The following is a 21,685-nucleotide window of genomic DNA, read 5'->3' on the forward strand; positions in this document are numbered from 1 at the left end:
ACCTTGTGGTGGTGTTCAGTCGCTCAGTTGTGTCCCACCATGCAGTCCATGGGGTTGCACAGAGTCGGACACGACTGAGCAACTTCACTTTCACTTTTCACTTTTATGCACTGGAGAAGGAAATGGCAACCCTCTCCAGTGTTCTTGCCTGGAGAATCCCAGGGACGGGGGAGCCTAATGGGCTGCCATCTATGGGGTCGCACAGAGTCGGGCACGACTGAAGCGACTTAGCAGCAGCAGCATGCAAGCTCATGGACTGCAGCACCCCAGGCTTCCCTGTCCTTCACTATCTCTGGTAGTTTGCTCAGGGTCACATCTATTGATTCGCTGATGCCATCCAACGATCTCATCCTCTGTCATCCCCTTCTTTTACTGCCTTACAGCATCAGGGTCTTTTTCAATAAGTCAGCTGTTTCCATCAGGTGGCCAAAGTATTGGAGCTTCAGCTTCAGCATCAGTCCTTTCAATGAATGTTCAGGGCTGATTTCCTTTAGGATTGACTGGTTTGATCTTCTTGCTGTCCATGGGATTCTCAAGAGTCTTGTCTAGCACCACAGTTCAAAAGCATCAGTTCAGCACTTAGCCGTCCTTATGATCCAACTCCCACATCCATCTATGGCTACTGAAAAAACCAAAGCTCTGACTATACAGACCTTTGTTGACAAAGTGATGTCTCCAATTTTAAATGAGCTATCTAGGTTTGCCAGATTTTCTTCCAGGGAGCAATTGTCTTTTAATATCATGGCTGCAGTCACAGTCTGCAGTGATTTTGGAGCTCAAGAAAATAGTTTGCCATGGTTTCCACTTTTTCCCCATCTATTTGCCATGAAGTGATCAGAGTGGATGCCATGAGCTTAGGTTTTTTACCTTGTGTAGTCCTCTATTAGAACTCAGTAAAGAGTACCAGAAAGGATTTGAGGTTTGGTCCAAAAACCTGAACTTTAGTCCCAACCCCATCACTTACTGTCGGAGAAGGCAATGGCAACCCACTCCAGTACTCTTGCCTGGAAAATCCCATGGGCGGAGGAGCCTGGTAGGCTGCATGGGGTCACGAAGAGTCGGACATGACTGAGCGACTTCACTTTCACTTTTCACTTTCATGCATTGGGGAAGGAAATGGCAACCCACTCCAGTGTTCTTGCCTGGAGGATCCCAGGGACAGTGGGGCCTGGTGGGCTGCCGTCTATGGGGTCGCACAGAGTCGGACATGACTGAAGCGACTTAGCAGCAGCAGCATCACTTACTGTATGACCCTTAACCCACAAATCAATATCTCCACTCTTCAGTTGTATCAAATGTAAAACAGGATTCATAATATTAGAGACTGATTAAGTTCATCTATTTAATTGCACTTTTTAAAGTGTGAGGCATTATACACATTTTCTAGTTGTTTTTGCTCTGTGAGTGTCTATCACATTTATTCAAGAAATGTGTATTGTTGTGGACATGAAGCGGGGGGGGGGGTGAATGTAATATTACCAAGTCTCACCCCCTCTTAAGAGGATCCATTGACACTTTGTGGGGAGGGAAATACTTCTTCCATACATTTACCTCAGCATCTCCTTTTGTCCTCAGAGCTCTCTCTGGAGCCTACAGAAATCCTAGTTCATTTAAAGCTGGTTCAAAAACATGCCATCGCCCCAGCTTCCTTTACATCCCAACCCTGGTGCCTGGTTTCTGACAGCAGCCTGTAGGTGGCATTTCTCTTCTCCTTCATCGTGGGTTCCATCTGTAGCCTCAGCAGCCTGTGGGAGACATGAGGCCCTAGGACCATGGATGTTCCACTAATGACATCGTTGACCATCTGCCTGCTCTTGGGGGGACTCTACTGCACCTCTGCTCCCCCTAAACCCAGTCTCCTCCAGTTATTTCTCAGATGCCAATTGTGATGTCTTAGATGAGGTGACTGGCTAAACCCTCAGTCTGCTCACTGAGAGCCTGTTGTATAGCACAGGGAATTCTACTCGATGCTGTGGTGACCCAGATGAGAGGGAATCCAGAAGGGAGAGGATATGTGTATGCCTATGGCTGGTTCACTTTGCCGTGTAGCAGAAACTAACCCAACACTGTGAAGCTACTATACACCAATAAATTTAAAACAGAGAAAGTGCCCTATTTTCTTGTTCTACGCATTTAAAATCCAAAGCAGTTGTTTATACAGGAACTCTAGGCAAGGCATCACTAAAAGAAAAAAGAACCAAGACCATTTGTACCTTTTTTGGACAAATCAGGTTTCTATTATGTAGGAAGTGATTTTGACCAGTAGCTGCTCAGAATAGTTTCTCAGTTGTATTCACCCTGGAGATTACAGCAGATTATTATATATATGTATAATCTACAGAGATTATAGAAAGGAAAATCTCCTTTCCTTTCTAATGATATAGCGTGGTTTGGGGGTGAGTGGTGGTATATAAAATATTCATAAGTTTCAATCAATTGAGAATCTAAAAAAATCTAAAGCTTGGAATTATTGTTTATTCCTTCCAAATGTCATCAATTATTCTCCCTTCTAGTGACTGTTCATGTGTCTCAGTAATGTGCACCATTTATAGAACATGTATATCAGTCCTTTTATTACTGATGATTGATTTAAAAATTTGTTAGCACCTTTTTTTGCTAGGCATTAGGGATAATGCTAAGTGGTAAAGTTCAAACCCTGTATGATGGGGATGCAGGAGCAATGGGCCATGGGCTTCATCTGGTGGATCTTGAAAGACTTCTTGGAGGAGGTGGAGTTCGAGCTTAGTCAAGAGGATGAGTAAGACATTTACAAGGCTTTCATGAGCAGAGAGGTCATCTGGGTGGAGCTCTGAAGATAGAGATTCTTGGATTCAAGGTCAGAATCTCAGGGGTGAGGCCCTGGTATGTGTGGTTCCAGTGTGTAAACAGGACTGGGAACTCAGGTTTGTTCAGAGACCAGAGAAAAGTTTGAAAGGCTATCTCCAGGGCTAGGAGAGTCCAAACCAGCTATTCCCCACCTCAGCAGAAGACCAAATAAGAGGAATTAAATGAAGTCCAACAACTTGGTTTCCTTTGAGGAAGTTTCTGGATGTGATGTTTGTTAAAGATATTAAGATTTTAACCCCATATGAGAGAGAGGGGTCTTCTCCAGAATCAGAAAGAAAATGCGGCTAAAACAAAAACGAAAAACAGGGTGAAACTTGATGGCCTATGCCAGGGGTTGATAAACTTTTTCTGTAAAGAGTCAGAAAGTAAATATTTTGGCTTTATAGGCCATACCAGTCTCTGTCACAACTATTCAACTATGCCACTGTAGCACAAAAGCAGCATTAGGTAACCCGTGAGTGAGTTAGGGTGGCTCTGTTCCAACAAAGATTTACTTATGGACACTGAAATTTGAATTTCATATAATTTTTACATGTTACAAAATATTATTCTTCCTTTGATTTGTTTCCAATCATTTAAACACATAAATTCTTATTATTCACTAGAGCCAGGAGGCAGAAGCAAACCAAATGTGTATAAGCAGATGAATGGTTAAAAAAAGCAGTATGTATACACAATGGAATATTACTCAGTCTTGAAGAGGAAAGCGCTCCTATCACATGATATACCATGGGTGAAGCTTGAGGACACTATGCTAAGTGAAATAAGCCAGTCACAAAAGGGATAAATACTGTATAATACCGCTTATGAAAAGAACTGAAAGTTTAGTGACTCAGTTGTATCTAACTCTTTGTGACCCCATGGACTGTGGCCCACCAGGCTCCTCTGTCCATGGGATTCTCCAGGCAAGAATACTGGAGTGGGTAGCCATTCCCTTCTCCAGGGGATCTTCCCGACCCAGGGATCGAACTCAGGTCTCCCTCACTGCAGGCAGATTCTTTACTGTCTGAGCCACCAGGGAAACCCAATCCCACTTATATGCAGTACCTAAAGTAGTTGGATTCATAGAAATTGAAAGTAGAATGGTGGTTGCCAGGGGCTGGAGTAAGAGAGAATAGAGCATTGTGTTTAATGGATAGAAAGCTTTCAGTTTTGCAAGATGAAATGGCTGTACAGATCAGTAGTACCACAATGTGAATAGACTCTACACCCTACTATACTAAGCACTTAAAAACAATTAAGATGATAAATTTTATGTTATGGTTTTTACCAAAATTAAACTTTTTTTTTTTTTTAAAGAAAAAGTTAATTCTTACCTTGAAAGTCATAAACAGGCAGTGGGTCTTGTAGACTGCAGTTTGCCAACCTCTGGCCCATGGATGGCCAGTCTGAGGGCAAAAACGATGGTCCGAATCAGTGCTTCTCAAAGGTCCCCATTGACAGACCTCTAACGATGCAAAAAGGAGAAGGCAGACTCTCAAAGGGTCTGCCTGCAAGTCTATACAATTATTTTAAATATTCATTCAAATGCAGTTCATGAAAAATGTCAAGTCCTGGCCCATAGCACATGTTTTAATGTAAAATTGGCATTCAATGTAAAATTCAGTGAAAACTGATGTTCATGCAGGCTCAGAGAGGGTGAGTGACTTAGTCAAGGTCACAGAGCTGAAACAAGTCAGTGTGGGACTGGATCCCCAAATTCCTGATTCCATTTGTCTACTTGCCACCTGCATGCCACCTTTTCATCAGGCTTTGGTTGTCTATTTCCAAATCCCACGCACATCCCCACCCATACTGAGGCAGTCTCCAAACTAGTGAAGCAAACCACTTTTAAGTTTCTACCAAAATTCACCGATCCACAAGTTTAATATCATCAATTCATATGTTTCATATATTATTTGTTCTGCTATGTTCTAGAATATTTTAGTTTGATATATTCTAAAACTCACTTTTTCTTGTCCTATCTAATTATACTTCCTCATCCATCTGTATTTTTTAAAATTGTTCACAGCATCCCATTCTGTTACACATTGTGCAGTGTTAAATTATGAGGCTACCAAGAGATTTGCTGTTTTTGTATACCCAGCATCCATTTTCTCTTATGGTAGATTATTTGTTCAGATTTCTCTCATCTTTCCTCTTTGTCCTTCTCCCTGTCCCATTGACTTTAGTTTTAAATTTATTTATCTCACTGTGCCAGGTCTTAGTTATGGCACACAGGATCTTTCAGTTACAGCATGCAAACTTAGCTGTGGTATCTCAGATCTAGTTCCCTGCCCAGGGACTGAACCCAGGCTCCCTGCATTGGGAACACAGAGTCTTAGGCAATGGACCATCAGGGAAGTCTTCCCATTGACTTTAATTTTTAAAAAGCACTTTATTTTTATAATGTTATTATTTATTTATTTTTGGCTGTGCTGAGTCTTCGTGGCTGCGTGGGCTTTTCCTTAGTTGTGGCAAGCGGGAGCTACTCTCTAGTTGCAGTGAGCTGGCTTCTCATCACGGTGGCTTCTCTTGTTGCAGAACACAGGCTGTAGGGCACATGGGCTTCAGTAGTTGGGGTTCCTGGGCTCTAGAGCTCAGGCTCAATAGTTGTGGCTCATAGGATTGGTTGCTCCATGGCATGTGGGATCTTCCAGGATCAGGGATTGAACCTGTGCCTCCTGCATTGACAGGTGGATTCTTCACCACTGAGCCACCAGGGAAGCGCCAGCCCAATCACTTCCCCCGACCCCATTGACTTTAGACTTGGACACATGACTCACTTTCCGCTCTGGGTTGTGAGCTGACCTGAGGGTGTGCTAGTCCTAAGCAGAGGTTTTAAGAGGCTCCATGTGTCTTCACCCACTTCTTTTGAGCTCCTGTCCTTCTAGAAAGTCACAAGTCCTGTGTTGAGCCTGTTCCTTCAGCCTAGGTCCCAGAATGAGAAAAACATGTGAAGCAAACCTGAACCCCGGCAACTGAGACCCGCTTGTTATTGTAGCCACTGGGTGTTGGGGCTGTTTGCTACATGCTATTATCCCAGCAAAAGCTGACCAATACACCAAGGTTTTGATTTTCTTCTGGAGACACCGTTCCCCTGACCCCCACTCTCCATCCATAAGGTTTATTTGAACGTATCCTCCTCCATCCTGCCCCAAGCATCCTCAAACTCATCACACTGACTAACTCCAATCTCTGGGAAGGTCTGTTGTTCTTTGCAAAGCTGAGAGCGCCTCATTCTCTCTTGGCTGGCATTCATTACGGGTTCCTGTCATAGAGGGTTTCTGAAAAAATTACTCATCATCCATATAATCCAAACTCCTATCTGTTTTATAACAGAAGCATAAAAAGAATGTGATCATACAATACTAGATGCTACATATCTTTTGGCCGCTTTTTGATAGTGAGAAGGAAAGCATAGAAAACCAATAGCAGTTGTGAACTAAGTGTTCCATGTCTCTCCTGAATTCACATGGAAATGAATAACCCCTAGTGTGATTGTATTAAGAGGCTGGTCCTTTGGGAAGTAATTGGGTTTAACTGAGGTCATGAGGGTGGAGCTCCTGTAATGAGATTAGTGCCCTTTATGATAGGAGACACCAAAGAGTTTGCCTCCTCTGTCTCCTTCTACACGTGTGTATTGAGGAAAGGCCACGTGGGGATGCAACAAGAGATGGCCCTCACCAAGAACCAAATCTGCTGGCACCTTGACCTTGGCATTTATTGCAGCAGCCTGAGTTAAGACCTGCTGACACCTCCCTGCACCTTGAGGAAGAGCTGTGTCAGCTCTGAGTTATTCATTTTAAGCAGAAGCTTGGACTAGTGATATGGACAACCTAAATAAAACACCAGGAAAACTTAAGGAGGTCTTCATTTGGTCTGGGAAACTCCAGGACTGCCCATGAGTGTTTCAGAAGTGCCTTAGACAAATAAGCATTTCTTCAAAACAAAGCCTAATGAAATCATGTAAGCCTTCTCTTGCTTACATATTAGGATTCAACAAAGATTTGTTATGAAGATATATAACAAAAAAGCATGAAAGCCACTAGTTTAAGATACACTCATGCTTTGCTTTGGCATACACTTTTTAGATAACACAGTGTTCTGAATTGTATGTCTGAGATTGTTTCTCCTGGAGAAGGATAGAAAATGAACATTCCCCTGGTCCCCAGCTGGATCATTCCGGGGTACAGAGTGAGCTCTACTGAGTGATAGGAGAAGCCCACTATGGATTAAAACAATAATCCCTAAAGTGGACAACTAGCTGTGGAAAATCAGGGGTTGATAAATAGCCCTCTTCCCCATACCCTCTCCTTTACTCTCCTACCTTCCCCCAAGCCCTGAACTCCTCATGTTTTCTCACCTCTCTCAGAGGTCTGGTGGGCTTCAGCGCCACTTCTCAGTGAACTATCCACGCCAGCCCCAAAGCAAAGCCTGAGGAACTGGATTGTCCCATGGTCAGGTGCTCTGATTGACACTTGGGGGTAGGAGCTGGTACTAACTAGAGTAAAATACAATCCTGCCCTTAGAAGCCCACAGTTAGTAAGAGTGAGAGATTCATAAACAAATAATCTTCAGAAAGACTGCAAAAATAAGAAACAAGCAAGTGGGAGAACTCTTAGAAAGCCACCCTTTGGAAAGCACACAGGCCCTGCCACCAGGAAATCTGACTTAATTGGTTTGGGCTGTGCATAGAGATCAATAGTGTTCAAAACACTCCCCAGGTGATTCTAAATTTAGCCTGGGCTGAGAACCATCCCAGAACCTTTTGAATCAGGAACTTCTGTGGTGCAGTTAAAACCCGTTTTAACAAGCCCCCTACATGATGCACTCTTAAGTTTGGGAGCGGCGGATCTGCGCTGCTCAGGAAGGAGAGGCGTGGACATGGAAGGGGCCAGAAGCTGAACAGTTGGGGCTGGAGCCCAGGACTGGGGTGGGGGATCCTTCCACCGGCCCCCTCCTCTAAGCCTCAGGGCAGTGGATGAGCTCCCTCGTTAGAGCCTGGCCTGAGCCTTTCGAGGCGGGTGTCCTTGTGGGAGAATAGTGTGGTGTGGGGTCCAGTTTTGAGACCACGGAGCCTCCCTCCGAAGCCTCAGTCCCTGGGCCCCAGGTCGCTGCTCATTTCCCTCTGGAGTCCCCTTAGCAGGCAGGAAAGGTCGGGCCGGGGGTAGGCCATAGCGAACGGCCAGACAGGGCTCTTCTGGAGAATCCTGGCTTCCAGTTTGTGGCTTCTCATCCTTTTCCCCCAAAGTGGGCCCCCTACTCTGAGCGCTGGCTTTTTTTTTTTTTCTCAGACAAAACCCGCGTCTCCTTTTTTGCACATGCAACAAACATCTTCTCCTCCTTAGCAATCACGCCCCCACCCACGATCAAAGCAGCCCTTTGGCCCAGAGCACCGAGACCCCACTCCCAATGCCCCTCGGCCCCATCGCTCTTTCATCCCAGCTGACATTAAACAGCAAATCCAGCCGCCTCCCCACTTTGGGCCTCCGCGTCCAGACCAACCCGGCAGGGCAAGCCCCCACGGCGGCGCCCAGCGTAGTCCCCAGCCCAGGGACCCCCGGTGTGTGTGTGGGGGGGGGGGGTTGGTTAGAGGGTGGGGAAGAGGGACCCCCCGGCCCCGGCCGCCACCCAAGGTCAGCCCCTGAGCGCGCCGGGGCAGCTCCTCCGGGTTTCTGGCCGACTTGCCCGCCCCCCCGTGGGGAGGGGCTGCGGCCACTCGGAGTCGCCAGGGGTCCGGAGGCTCCTCCCCGGGGGTGGCCGAGCAGGAAGCGGGGAGCGCGGCGGGCGGGGGCGCGGGCTCGGTGCGGGGCCCGGGGCGGCGGAGTATGCGCGGGCCTCGGCGGCCAGCCCCGGCGCACAGCCGCGGCCGGGGCGCGCGGCGCGGGGCGGAAAAGCCTGTTTACACAGACTGCACACCGCCTGGGGAATAATGCAGTAAAGGAAGTGAGCCGGCTCGGCCTGACTGCTCCAACTTCCTGCTCTCACACACACCAGAGGGGGGGAAGAAAAAAAAAAGAGGAGCGAGAGAAAGAAAAAAAAAGGGGGGGAAATCAGGATCTCATTACAAGAGCAACAGACCGTCTGCAGACGCCTGTCAGCATGGAAAGTCGGGGGCTTTCGCCTGGTTCCTCCTAGAAATTCCCCCGAAGAAGGATCTTGAAAGCTCCTCCACAACTGGGTAGGTAGTAGGGTTCGTGCCTGTTGCTCGGACACTTGCAAAGTTTCGTGGGGGTTGGTTTGTGTGTTGTTTTTTTTTTTTCCTTTCCTTTCTTCTGTGTGGTTTGGTGGGGGTGGGGCGGGTGGGCACCGCTAGGAGGCTGCAGGCCCGGGGGCTGCGGGGAGGCCGCGGGGAGTGGGCGCCGCGGGATGTTCCTGCGCCTGGGTCCGCGCGCGCCGGCCCCGGGGGCTGCGGCCACGCGGCGCGGGCACACCCCGCCCTGGGCTATGCTGCGAGCCCGGAGGAGGGGGCGCGCCGGAGGAGCGGGGGACGGTGAGACTTGGGGTCCCCGGGAGGATCGGTGACTGGAGCAGGCTGCGTGCCTGGAGGCTGGACCACCGCTGACCTTCGAGGGGGGCTGGGACTTCCTCGGGGTTGCATTGGGTTACGGATGCTCGGATTCAGGGAGAACAGGGGTGGGGAGGGAAGAGGAGGGCGTGGGGAGCCGAACGGCGGGGCTGGGGGCCGCGTCCCCTCTGGCTCGGCAGGTGACCCCCAGCCCGGGTCGCCGCCCCAGGCGCACGCCCAACTGGACCTTATAAAGCCGGCAGTCATTACTGGACACGATTTGGGAGGAGGACCCGGCAGGCAGGCGATGGTCTTGGAGCCCCCGGCAGTTTGGGATGGGGCTCTTCAACTTGCAACTGAATGTTGGCCTGTAATGCTACTGTAACTTTAGAGGGTAGGAATCACAATTTTGGAGGGTTAAAAGACAAATCGGAGGTCTGGATTTTTGTTACGTTTTCTGAACCGAATCATCTTGAGGACAAGCTGCAGTTAGGCGGCGGGTGGGGGTGGGAGAAAGAAATGTTATTTCAGAAACTGCAAAAGGGGCTTTTTAGAAGAAGAAGAAAAAAAAAAAAGAAACGAGTGTCGGGAGAGTTTCTGGCTTGTCTGGAAACGGCAAGACTAATTGCCATGCGCTTCCGCTTTGAAACTGGCAGCAGACAGCATCTTGAAAATGACTCACTAGAGGAGCTCACAAAGAAACTGTGGTTTGCTCCTTCTCAGGTTTATATATTTGTGCCTTTTACAGTTTCCTTTGTAGTGTTCGAGGGGTCACCCGCCCCTTCCCCGCCGGCCCCCTCCCACCCTCCCGCTTTTGGAAGCCCCTGGAGGGTCTTTAACTCCCCCAGCACCCCAGCCGGGAGATGGGGGACGCCGGGAGAGGCTGAGTTGTTTTTGGAGTTGGCTGGGGAGAGGGTTAAAGGGATTCTGCTGCTGCAGGGGGAAAAAGTTCCCTGAATTTTCCACTGGCTGCTGCAGGAAGAGAGCCCCTTTAGTCATTGCTAAGTAATGTCTGCACACACACCAACTAATCTCATTAGGAGTTTCCGCTGCTCAGCACAGGAGGGGTTTTGTGCAGCCACTGTCAGCCGGGGGAACCCTGCGCTGGAGACCGAGACAAGTTACGGCTTTATTTACTTAGAGGGGCAAGTCGCCCAACGAACCATTTCAGGGAAGCATCTTAAACTTTGAAGTCATTTTGGATTTTGGGCTTACAAGGTTTTGCTCTCCTAGCTGTCCGTGCGCGCGCGCGCGCGCCTGTGTGTGTGTGTGAAGTTTCTATTACCCAAGCAGCTCAAACACACCCATCCTCTCTCATCTGTACTTCAGTTGGAGGGGGAGGGGGGTGCGGCGGAGGTGATGAGAAACCGAGCGTGTTCCAGGCATCTATTAATGAGCTCAAATTGATTTCTGAGTCTTATTGGCAAACAGAATACCCTGTGAAATCTCTCCCTTCTCTCTCTCTCTGTGATACACTTTTATCTGGGAAAGGTCAGTTATGAGTTTCAATTTATGGGGATTATAAAATTACAAATTGTGTTAGGAGGGCTCGCGGGTCAGACAGTTAAGAAGAAGACTGTCCCTAAATGTTTTTAGGGTTTCCAGTAATGATCCTCCCTGCAAAAACCCCTGATGGTCATTCTATGCCAAATATAGCCAAGGCCTTCTGGGCTTTTTTTTTTTTTTTTTAAACCTTTCAATGTTGGAAATGTGTAGAGTTACTGAAAAGGGTAAATAATTTTAAGGAACCTGATTGGCACTGTAGATCTCCTTTATTGACAAGGACATGCTGCTCTCTTGAGGGGTTTTTAAGGTTGTCAGTGTTTCTTTTCTGGTGGCAAAGCGTGTCCTGAAAACAACCCAACCAGCCCCACCAGGGTGTGAGTCAGTGGACATGAGTACAGGATGTCCCCAACACCGCACCTGGCACAGAGTAGATGCTCAATAAATTGTTGCATTGAAAGCTGTAAGTAGGATAACAAAACTTACAATAAATAGATAAGGAAAAAAGCTTTCCAAAGGCAGCATCATTCTGCAGGAGCTATCTTAAGGATGAAGGTTGTAAATATTCTTCTCTGTAGACTACATTTCCTTCAAAACAAAAAGGAGGTCAAGTTCTTTATTCTGATAAGTTATTATTTGGAATGCATGATGTTCATTTATATCAGTTCTCAACTAAGAGTAATTTTGCTTCCCAAGGGATATTTGGCAATATCCAGGGATATTTTGGTTGGGTACTACTGGCATCTACTGAGTAGAGGTTAGGGATGCTGCTGAACATCCAACAATGCCCAGGATAGCCCATCACAAAGAGTTTTCTAGCCCCAAATGTCAGGAGTACCCAGATTGAGAAACTCTTGTTTACATTAATGATGAAGATGATAACTTTCATATGAATTCATTCAACAAATAGGACATATAAAAATCATCATTGGCACTTTTCTGTCGTGTTGAATAACAAAGTAGGCATGAATTTTCTCTCCCTTTCTCTCTTTTTGGTTAGTAGTATGTGAGGAATGACATGTAAATAATGATAGTGTGATGGTGTGCCTTTGTGAGGTGAGTTAGACCCTCTCTGCACCTCACTCACCTGGTACTAATGCTGTCTAGGCCAGAACGGCAGTAGCCCAGATGGGGGAGAGTAGTGTTTTATTTTTTTTTTAGCCCTATTTTAATTTTGATGTTTGCTAAACATTTATGAAAGACCTTCTCTTATTAAAAAAAAAGCTTAATAATTCAAACCTGGTAATACATAATAACTGTAATTGTGAGATCCTATATTGAAATTTATATTTGTAATAACTTTTTAGAACTTGAGTCTTTTCCTGAAATCGGTTTTAAAGGGCTTCTAGGCAGTGCATATAAATTAAAATATTCCATTCTTAGCTGTCAGATACTGGATTTTATGCGTCCTGTGCTGCCCAATTATATGTTTATCAGATTCAGAAAACCAACACCAAATAAACCCAATACACTGAAAAAAAAATTTATCTAAGGATGTGACTTCCTGGAATAGAGTTGGTTTTGTTTTTTTTTTTTTTTGCTGATGATGAATTACTGCTTACTAATTAATGGCTCTGCTCCGTTCTAGTCCCAGGGAATGATTCAGCCATCTTTGTGATTTCTAGACCTGGGGTTCCTCATTAAACTTTAAAAGAAACAAGATTCTCTATCCCTTTTGGGTTTGACCTGACTGTGGGCAGACAGCTTCTGCCCCTAAGGGCCAATACCTGCACGTACAGATGAGCAGTTGTGGTCATTTGAATGAAGGGCTCCATTTCTGGCAGATGTTTCTGTATGTTTAAGGCAAGATTTTTCATGTTTTATTATTTATCTGTAATCCCCTTTGCCTTCATAGATTGACATATTTGAGGTCACATTAGTATAGCAGTATTTTCTAAAGGTTAATTGTTTTTTTTATTATAAAAATATTAATGTGAATTATCTTAGGAAGAGTGAGAAAACCACAAAGAAAAAATAAACATCTCCCATAATCCCTGTTAACACTTCAATGTATTTTTTTTTCTGATCTTTTAAAATACATACACACATGCCCACACATGCACACACAAAATTTTTAATTGGAGTCACACTATACTTTCTGTTTTGTAACTTATTTTCAGTTACCATATCGTGTAACACAGTATAATAACTTGTCCTGAGACCAAAATCACCACCCAAAGAGCTTGTATTTATTGATCCAATAAATGTGTTGACTCAACAGTGAATTGACATAATTTCTACATGAACTCTTTCAGTATTTTTGTCTCTGTGGCTCCCAAGTCATGTTCTAAGAATGCTGCCCTCATGAAAGACTGAATTCATATATGCTGTGAAGTTTGGGATTTTGATGAGCTTCTCTGTGATTTAAGGATGAGTCATGATTTGCAGAAGAATATCAAGATGTAGTAACAGGAAGTCCAGGGTGCTACACATCAAAATAGAATGCTCAGTGGTGAAAACAGAGAAACTAGGTTAGACCGGAAATACACCTTGAACTTCTCTAACTGTAAAGAAGGGAAGAAGGTGCTTCTTGCACATTGGGTGACTCTTATTCATTAGCATTTCATTTTATATCAGTAAAGTTTCCGAACTTTGAAATTGGTATTTTCAGTGAATTTTCAGTTCAAGATTATTATTGCCCGTGACCAATTTGAATTGAGATCATCCAGCTTTTTGGCTGAGACTGTGGCAGTGAGAACGTGAAAATTCTGGTTTTGCCACTTAATATACAGCCTCAGTAAACTGAATTATCAGTGTGTGTGTATGTGTGTGTGTACTGTTTCTTTTTGATTGATACATAATTGATTTATAATAACGAGCTAATTTCAGATGTACAACAATGATTCGATTATGTATATTCCTTTAAAGATTCTTTTCCCTTATAGGTTACTACAAAATATTGAGTATAATTCCCTCTGCTGTGCAGTAGGTCTTTATTGGTTACCTGTTTTATGTATAGTATCATATATATGTTAATCCCAACCTGCGAATTCATCCCTGCCAAGTCCTCTTTTCCCTTCAGTAACCATTAGTTTGTATTTTTCTGTGTCTGGGGTGCACGTTAACACATCCTATGGGCCTTCAAAAATGGTAGATAAGTCAGTCTTTTATGTAGAAATTTGACTCCTCATCATCCCTACCCACAACCAAAATGAAAATTGTTTTCATCCATTACTGGAAACTCAAATATATGTCAGCAATTTAAAAATAAACTTTGGATTGACCGTTTCAATAAGTTGTAATTTGGTTGACTTGCCACTAGGAATTACTCACAGACCACTTTGTGTGTTTTAATTTACAGTTGCTGGAAAGTTATTATTAAATTAGGAATTAAATGGGATTATTTTATAATTTGCTGTGAGATTTATTTGCATATTTTTAAAGAAATTAAGATGATAGTTATGCTAATAGATTCTGATTTGAATTGGATTAAAATAAATTTACTCATATGCATGCTCTAAAGAGAAATTTGAAAGCACATAGCATCCTAAATATTTTCAAAGTTACCATATCTAAGGACAGTTCCTAATTTTCCAAGTATAAATATGGGAGTGATGAGACTGTCTGGTGAGGTTAGGGGTCATTTACTCCAAAAGTAGAATGAATCTGAGACTCTTTGTGTCTTTTTATTTCTTTCACTGATGTATAATTTACATACATGAAATTGCACAGATCTGAAGTGTTATACTATACACCTATGTAATCCCCATCCCTTACCTCCAAGGCGAGAAATTTCTATCATCTAGAAACATTCCCTGGTTATTTTATAATATTATGGCAATTTCATGATCCTACCATGTTACTAAACCCCAGAGCACTAGAATAAAATACCGTAGTATTTTTACTTGATCTGCTTGGTTAAAAAGAAATTGTCAAAATGTGTGGATTTCCTCATCATCCTGTAAGAGGAAAAACAAATCCCTTCTACACTATTTAGTATCACTTATGCTAACCAACTGTCATATGTATGTTGTGGGAAAAAGTAGATTCTCTTAAAACAAGTTTGGTTTAGAGGCTAACTTGATCTCCCTGGACGGAGGTTTTCCTGGCCAGAGGATAGAGTGGTTGGAGAGTTAGATCCAAAGTCCTATTTTTGTTGGATTTTTTTTTTTTTTTTTTTTTTAGAATAGAGAACTTGAATTCTTCCAAGAGTTGTGAAAGTGTAAAGTGAATGTTGGCTGTCATCCCCCGAAAGCTGACTTTGAGAGACAGGCAGCAAGTTTTTGAAACTTTTTGGTGGCGGAAAAAGGGATTCCCCGTAAGTTTCCCTTCAATCCCATTTCTGCCTCTTGTTGAATCAGGATCATTGGAGGGAAGGTGCCAAGCTCCCTTTCCTCCTCTTGAGGTTTATGGCAGGCACCCCTTGTTTCTAAAGACCACGACTGCCTCATTCTTGGGAACACCAGCGACTGTCTCCAGGTTGGGTACTAAGTGGCCCGGATAAGATTTTGGTCACCAGGTTGGGTCCCTGCTCTTTCCTCCTGATCATACTTGAAAATCCTTCCCCCTGCTAAATCTGAGGGGGTCCACGTTTCCCCTCACCCGCTCCGGTCCCTTCCCTGCCCGCAGGCTAGAGCAGCCCTTCAAACCCAGTTCCGACCCTGTGGTTCCTCTGCTTACAATCTCCCAGTGGCTGCAGCTGGGATACAGACCAGAAATCTCTAATGTAAGCGACATGCTGTGATTTAGGCCAACTCCACTGGCCTTTCCTCAAACACTCAAATGTGTGACGTGCCCTCTGAGCACTGGGCCCTTCCAAATGCCCTTCTCTCTTCTGGGAATCCCCTCCTGGTCCTCTGTTCCCATCAACTTCTCTCACTACACTTTTGAGGTCTCCGCTCAACCATCTCTCCCCGGGGAAACCTCTGCCGGTTCTCCAGACCAGATCTCCCCTATCTTCCATCCCTGGCCTTTAGAGCCCTTGCCACTGGCTTTACTTGTGATTTCCTTTTACCTGAATTCTTCCTCTGCAGATTCTTGCTGTCCAAGCGCAGGTACCCAACAGTTTCAGATGTTTATTTCTGGAGATAGGGTTGGTGTTTCTCATTATTCATTAATACTCCTTATTCAAAACTCAGGAATCATGTAGATTTGATAGCTGGCTACTCCTTGTTATCTGAAGTCACCGTCCAAACCCTGAAATTCATTAGATTTGGAAACTGAGGGATATCTGCACATGAATGTATCAAGATGTATTGCTCATAAGTCTTGCCCAACAGTCTGTAAGCTCCCACTGGGCCTCATCTTTTCTCATCCTTGTATTTATTCCAGCCCTTTGTACGATATGCGACATCCGTTGCGTTAAAAGCAATCTGAAGGGGAAAGATTTTGTCAGGATGGCTCTTCTCCCTCCATTTTGCCAGTGAACTTGATAAAGCACTTTATTGCTATTCCTAAATCCAGCTCTTTCTTAGTAAGTTATTTGAATTAATGAGAGGCATATCTGTTGGTTAAACCAAAGAGACAGCCAGGAAGGTACTCTATAGAGGATATATCGTTGTCCAGATTTGTGAATTTATAGAGATCAGGTTAGTGTGTTATCATCTGAGAGGACAAACTTTAGCTCTGTTTTGATATCAGTGTTATACTCAGAATGCTTGGTTAACAGGTAATTTATAAGATAGTACAGCTTGAAAGAATCTCAATGTAAAGTTCTTTCCATATTAAAATGAATCATTCTACAGCAATCATAGTCCTTTATTGAGACTTCAGTTGACCAAGTTTCCATAGGTTCCTTGGGCTGAGTTCCATAACGCTCACTGTTAAAAGTGCTTCTTCATTTATACTAAAACCTTTGTGTAGCTTTTGTTTATAACTTCTTACAATAAATGACATTTCTGATTGAATTTTAAAATAATAAGACTGCCTGTGTGATGATGAAAGGATGAATAATTAAATACCTAAATTGTTTTCAGTTGAGGGGTAGATCTGCTGCTAATTTCAGCTGGGCTTTGCCGAGGAGTAGTTTGTTGATAGTCAAACCTTGATTAATCAGAAGGTGTAATTAAGCAATATTTTTTTTCTCCCTGCAGTTAATTGCCAGAAGAGAGAGATTATGACAACTACCACAACAAAACAAGCCCCAGAATGTATTCTGGGATGTGCTCCCGCATAAGTGCAGGGTCTCTCTGTAGGAATTAACTGCAGGAAGATGTTTACACCTGTAAGTCCTTGTCATTATCAGAATGGTGACACGAGAGCCCAGGAGAATCAGAATGTTCTGTTAGGCAAACGGAAAAGGCTGTAGACATGAGAACAGTTTCCCAACACTAACAGTTAAGAATATGTCTCTGATTAATACTCAGTGAACTGGAGAGGTAACTTCCTCAGTACCCCTCTACTGGAGCATTGGCGTGTGTGTACGTGTGCCTCCATAGGTGGAGCTACAGGAGCAACGCGTGAGTCTAAGAGAATGAGACACTATGTGGTCTCAGTTTTTGCTGCTTCTCCAGAGAGTCCCTCTTCTCATGTGAGATTCAAGCCCCAGTTCTATATAGAGGATTGGCCTAAGGGAAAGTTTGCCAGACCTCTTCATCCCATCCCAAAGAATCATTACTTCACTGTGAGAACTCAAAAGACCTTGGATTTTTAAAAATATAATTTTCAGGAGAGAAGAAAGCCCAGGTACATCATAATTTCAGCAAGCCCCATATAGAACATACAGGAAGGGACCAAACCACTTAGCATCCTTTGAAGACTATGTAGATGCAGCTCCTTGATCTTTTCTGTGTGGTCTTACATTTGAAATTCTCTGAATTTTAGACTTCATGAGGGTTGTGGGAAAGCTATTTTTGCTAACTTTCCTGCCTGTTTTTCAAACTCCAGATATTGATCATTTAGACCAGAAGGTGTTGGGTAGTAGAGCATGGCTAGGTTTCTTTCTTTCTTTCTTTCTTTTTAGAAGCATTTTAGGACAAACATCTCCAGATTCTCCCAGTGATATTCTGAGTCAGGGTTGGAAGTGATTAAACCCCAGGTGGAGAGAGAGATGCTGGTCCCATGGTGGTGAGTCTCTAGAGGAGGGAAGACTGGCTGTTGGTGAGCCCTCTCCATCTTTGATAGTCAAGGCAAAACCAGAAGCATGGCTCATCCAGCCACTTGGCGTTCCTGACTTTGCTTCATTTGCTTCTTTAGGTTCTTTAGCACTGATTCTCAATTCTGCATTTGTGATCCTTGGATGCACTGAGTAACTTTGAAGAGTGTTAAACAATTTCCTAAAGTGATACTTTCATTACAGAAGTATATGCTATTAAAAGATGTCTTAAAGCAAACCGAATGACTCAAGAGCACTTGGGGCTCCCAGAAGCTCAGCGTCACTGCTCCCCAGAGTTTTGCCCTGCTTTGATTTAAATCAGAATTGAACCACAAGAACAGCACCCTCCTCCAGGCTTTGCCACATCCTTTTTTTTTTTTTAACCTAAATATTGTACATGCTGTGCGTGCTCAGTCACTTTTAGTCGTGTCCGACTTTTTGCGACCCCATGGACTATAGCCTGCCAGGCTCCTCTGTCCATGGGATTCTTCAGGCAAGAATACTGGAGTGGGTTGCCATGCCCTCCTCCAGGGAATCTTTCCAACCCTGGGCTTGAACCCAAGTCTCCTGTGTCTCCTGTATTGCAGGCAGATTCTTTACCCACTGAGCCACCTAGATATTAAGACATACCAATTTGTCTTTAGAAAAACAGAGACCTTCAGACCTTGATGGAGAAGATCGTATATGTACCAAATGCTTCCAATACAGAAAGGGTGATTTTCTTCAGCAAAGGGAAAAGATCATCTAAAGTTGAAGCTGGCGTTTATTTTGTGCAATTAATATATTTGTGTGGAACAATTATTGGAAGAGTAAGCAGAGGAACAAGTTTTATATGACATGTAAGAAAAGGGCTAAACCGACTTGGTGGATGGCAGATTCCCGCGTGGGAGTTAAGCTGTGTGAGGAGGCTTTCGGCTCACTGATGTTGGATGCTGATGCCAGCAACAACCATTCTTTTCTGTTGGATGCTTTTGTTGGTGTCTTAAAGGAAATGTGTGCACATCAGCCTGACACGAATGAATGACCTCTCAGTCTTCCACTTGATGACAGTTTCATTGTTATTTTGTTCATTTATTCATTGCAGTTTGGGGGTTAATAAACAGATTTTAAGTATAATGCCTTGGAGAAGATTAGTTTTGAAATCACTCATTATCTGTTTTTGCAACTTAAAAAAAAAGATACAAGTAATCATACTCAACAGAAACACCAAGATACTTTAAATGTGTTCCACTTTCTACAGTTTATCTACAAGTCAGGCTAGATTTTTGAAATGGATGTTCTCTGAAACAATGAGATGCCTTTTGCTTGCCATTTTACCTTCATGCCATTGTAGTTTCACTTCATGTTAAAAAGAACTTTATTAGCAGTTATTTGAATTTAGAAGAAACTCGGCATTTTGGTACCATACTTGTCACATATAGCTACACTTGATATCTCTACAAAAATGTGGGAGAGAATTATGCATATGGAGACAGCAAAGCTATAAAAGTGAGACTCTACCTTCATGACTTTAGATGCAGCTAAAATCCCCCGCAGATGTCCACCACATGAGCAGGTGATGATATTTTGAAGACTGCAGAGTCACTGTTTTTTATAGATCCCTTCCAATGTGAATATATTATCATACCAGATTTATGTATAAATGTTGAGGCCGAGAATTTGCATTTTCTAAACCATGCCAAGCCTTTTGTCAAGAAGAGCGCTCAAGAGAAGTAATGATGCTCAAGTAAGTGTGGATCTTTGCTTAGGTAGCCACCCCTGGAAGGCAGGTATTTTGTGCTTCTCCAGAATCCCTAAAGAAGATGTCACAAATACCAGGAACTTAACACTATTTTTGTAACAGTACTATATATAGTAAGGCCCCCCGAACTAGCTAATGTTAGTCAATATATCCCAGCCAAATTTTGACATTTTCAGAAACCAGCACATTTTGTGAAATGTTACACTTCAGAAAAAGGAAAGGGGAAAGGTTTATATTTATATTATTATTAGCCATCTGTAAACAGTTCAAAAATGCTGTAATGTTTCTTAACACCAATCATATACTTCTAAACAATGTCAAGATCAGCTAACTAGTATCATTTTCTATTTTTAGAAGACATGGAAAATGGTTTTGGTGGACTTATTCCAGGAAAAGGGAAAGATAACTTTACCAGGAGTATTAATGTTGGTGACCATTTTTCTTTTTAGTGATGTAGGCATTCAGATATGATTGAAGAAATGATGCTTTTTTAAAAAAACCTTTATTTGGAGTATAATTGCTTTGCAATGAGGTGGTATTTTCTGCTGTACAGCAAAGTGAATCAGCCATACGTATACATAGATCCTCTCTTTTTTGGATTTTATGGAGAACAGTGTGGAGGTTCCTTAAGAAAATTAAAAATAGAACTATCATATGATCCAACAATCCTGCTCCTGGGCATATACCCGGAGGAAACCATTCCAAAGGATACATTCACCCTAATGTTTACTGCAGCACTATTTACAATAGCCAGGACATGGAGGAAATGATACTTTGATTATTTTAAGTTCCGTAGAGAAGACGAGAGTTTCCAGTGTCTCCGGGAAGACCACAGCTCTCTCCCTCTCCTGGCCGATGCCAGGGCTCTCTGGGAAGGAAAGCTGGGAGGAGAGGGTCAAGGGTCCCTTTTGCTCCATCCTGTTCCCAAGCTCAGGAGCCTGATGTGTCATGTGTGCGTGAGAAGCAGTTGCTGCCAAGAGACGTGTTCAGATGATGGTGGTAAGTGGAATTGAGATGGACTGAAACAACCTGTGGGAGGCTTTGGTCAGACAGAGGAGCAGAAGCAGTGGTCTCCATGGAGAGAGTTTGGGGGACTGGAGATCAGGGCCACAGGAAGGGGAAGCTCTGAGCCTTTTCCACTCGGGGGGAGGTTGAAATGCCTGCAGATGTTGGAGGTGGCCCAGACTGAGTGCATTCAGACCAGGGAAAGGGGAAGATGCACAGATGATTACCTTTCTACCAGGAAATGCCCGACCCTGCAGCTGGACGGGGACACCTAGCACAGCTGTGCAGACTTCCTGGTCCCCACAGTCCCTTGGGGGCCCTTCTGCAAGGAAGGGATGGTGTCGCAGGCCACTCCTGACCCCACCGGGGACTCCTTTCTCCCTGGCCTTGTGTGTGTGTGTGTGTGTGTGTGTACACACTTGTGAGAGAGACCAGGCAGATGTGATGTCGATCATTTGTGTGGGTGCATTGAAGGAATGGCCTGAGGACCGAGGACACAATTGTTAAGCAAAATATTGCTGGTCACCATTGATGGGAAAAGTGCACTGTCCAGAGTTTTAATTAGCAGAGTTTATGACATGACTTTTGTTTAATTCAACATGTTTTCTCTTGCCCCCCTCCTTTTTTTTTCTCTCTTATGTTTCCACTGGGTGGTGCTGCAGGAATTCCTACCTTTTGCCTTGAATCTACCCTTCCCAGAAAGACGCCTCTAAAGCATAATAGGAGGAAGTCAGTCCTGATTTAGAAAGATTTTACAGTTTCAACACAATAGTGGAGTTTGGAGGATGCTCTGGCAGGAAATGTCTCAGTTTCTGGATGTGGAAAAACCACCATCATGTTGTATCATGCAGAAGTGTTCTGACTGCACTCTGTATATCCTTGTGGAGTGTGTACACAACTTACTATTTAGCATAGAAGAGCTTTCAACTTTATCTGAAAGGTTATGGTTTCATCCTAGTAGAAGTGGCATGTGAGATTTCCTTTATTTTTGATTTTTGTAAAAGTAGATAACTAAACATTTTCTGCCTTCAACTTAGTTCACAGATTTTAAAAATCTCTCTGTGAA

At 43.8% G+C, this 21,685-nt stretch overlaps 1 protein-coding gene across 4 annotated transcripts in view; it reads left to right on the forward strand.

Annotated features, from left to right (window-relative positions):
* The first annotated feature begins 8,529 nt into the window (after positions 1–8,529).
* ELK3 (ETS transcription factor ELK3) overlaps positions 8,530–21,685 on the forward strand; it is a 69,099-nt gene continuing 55,943 nt past the window's right edge. The window contains exon 1 of one of the 4 annotated variants that reach the window (XM_069585105.1): positions 8,530–9,010. Coding sequence is in view for 2 of the 4 variants with exons in the window: in XM_069585109.1 (XP_069441210.1) it covers positions 20,556–20,613 (58 nt within the window). In the remaining 2 variants the exon portion in view is untranslated. Of the gene's footprint in view, positions 9,011–20,431; positions 20,614–21,685 lie in introns of those variants that run through there. The other 3 variants (XM_069585108.1, XM_069585109.1, XM_069585107.1) reach the window with 3 other exon arrangements.

This window comes from Ovis canadensis, chromosome 3 (genome assembly GCF_042477335.2).
Source record: "Ovis canadensis isolate MfBH-ARS-UI-01 breed Bighorn chromosome 3, ARS-UI_OviCan_v2, whole genome shotgun sequence".
NCBI classification, from domain to species: domain Eukaryota; kingdom Metazoa; phylum Chordata; class Mammalia; order Artiodactyla; family Bovidae; genus Ovis; species Ovis canadensis.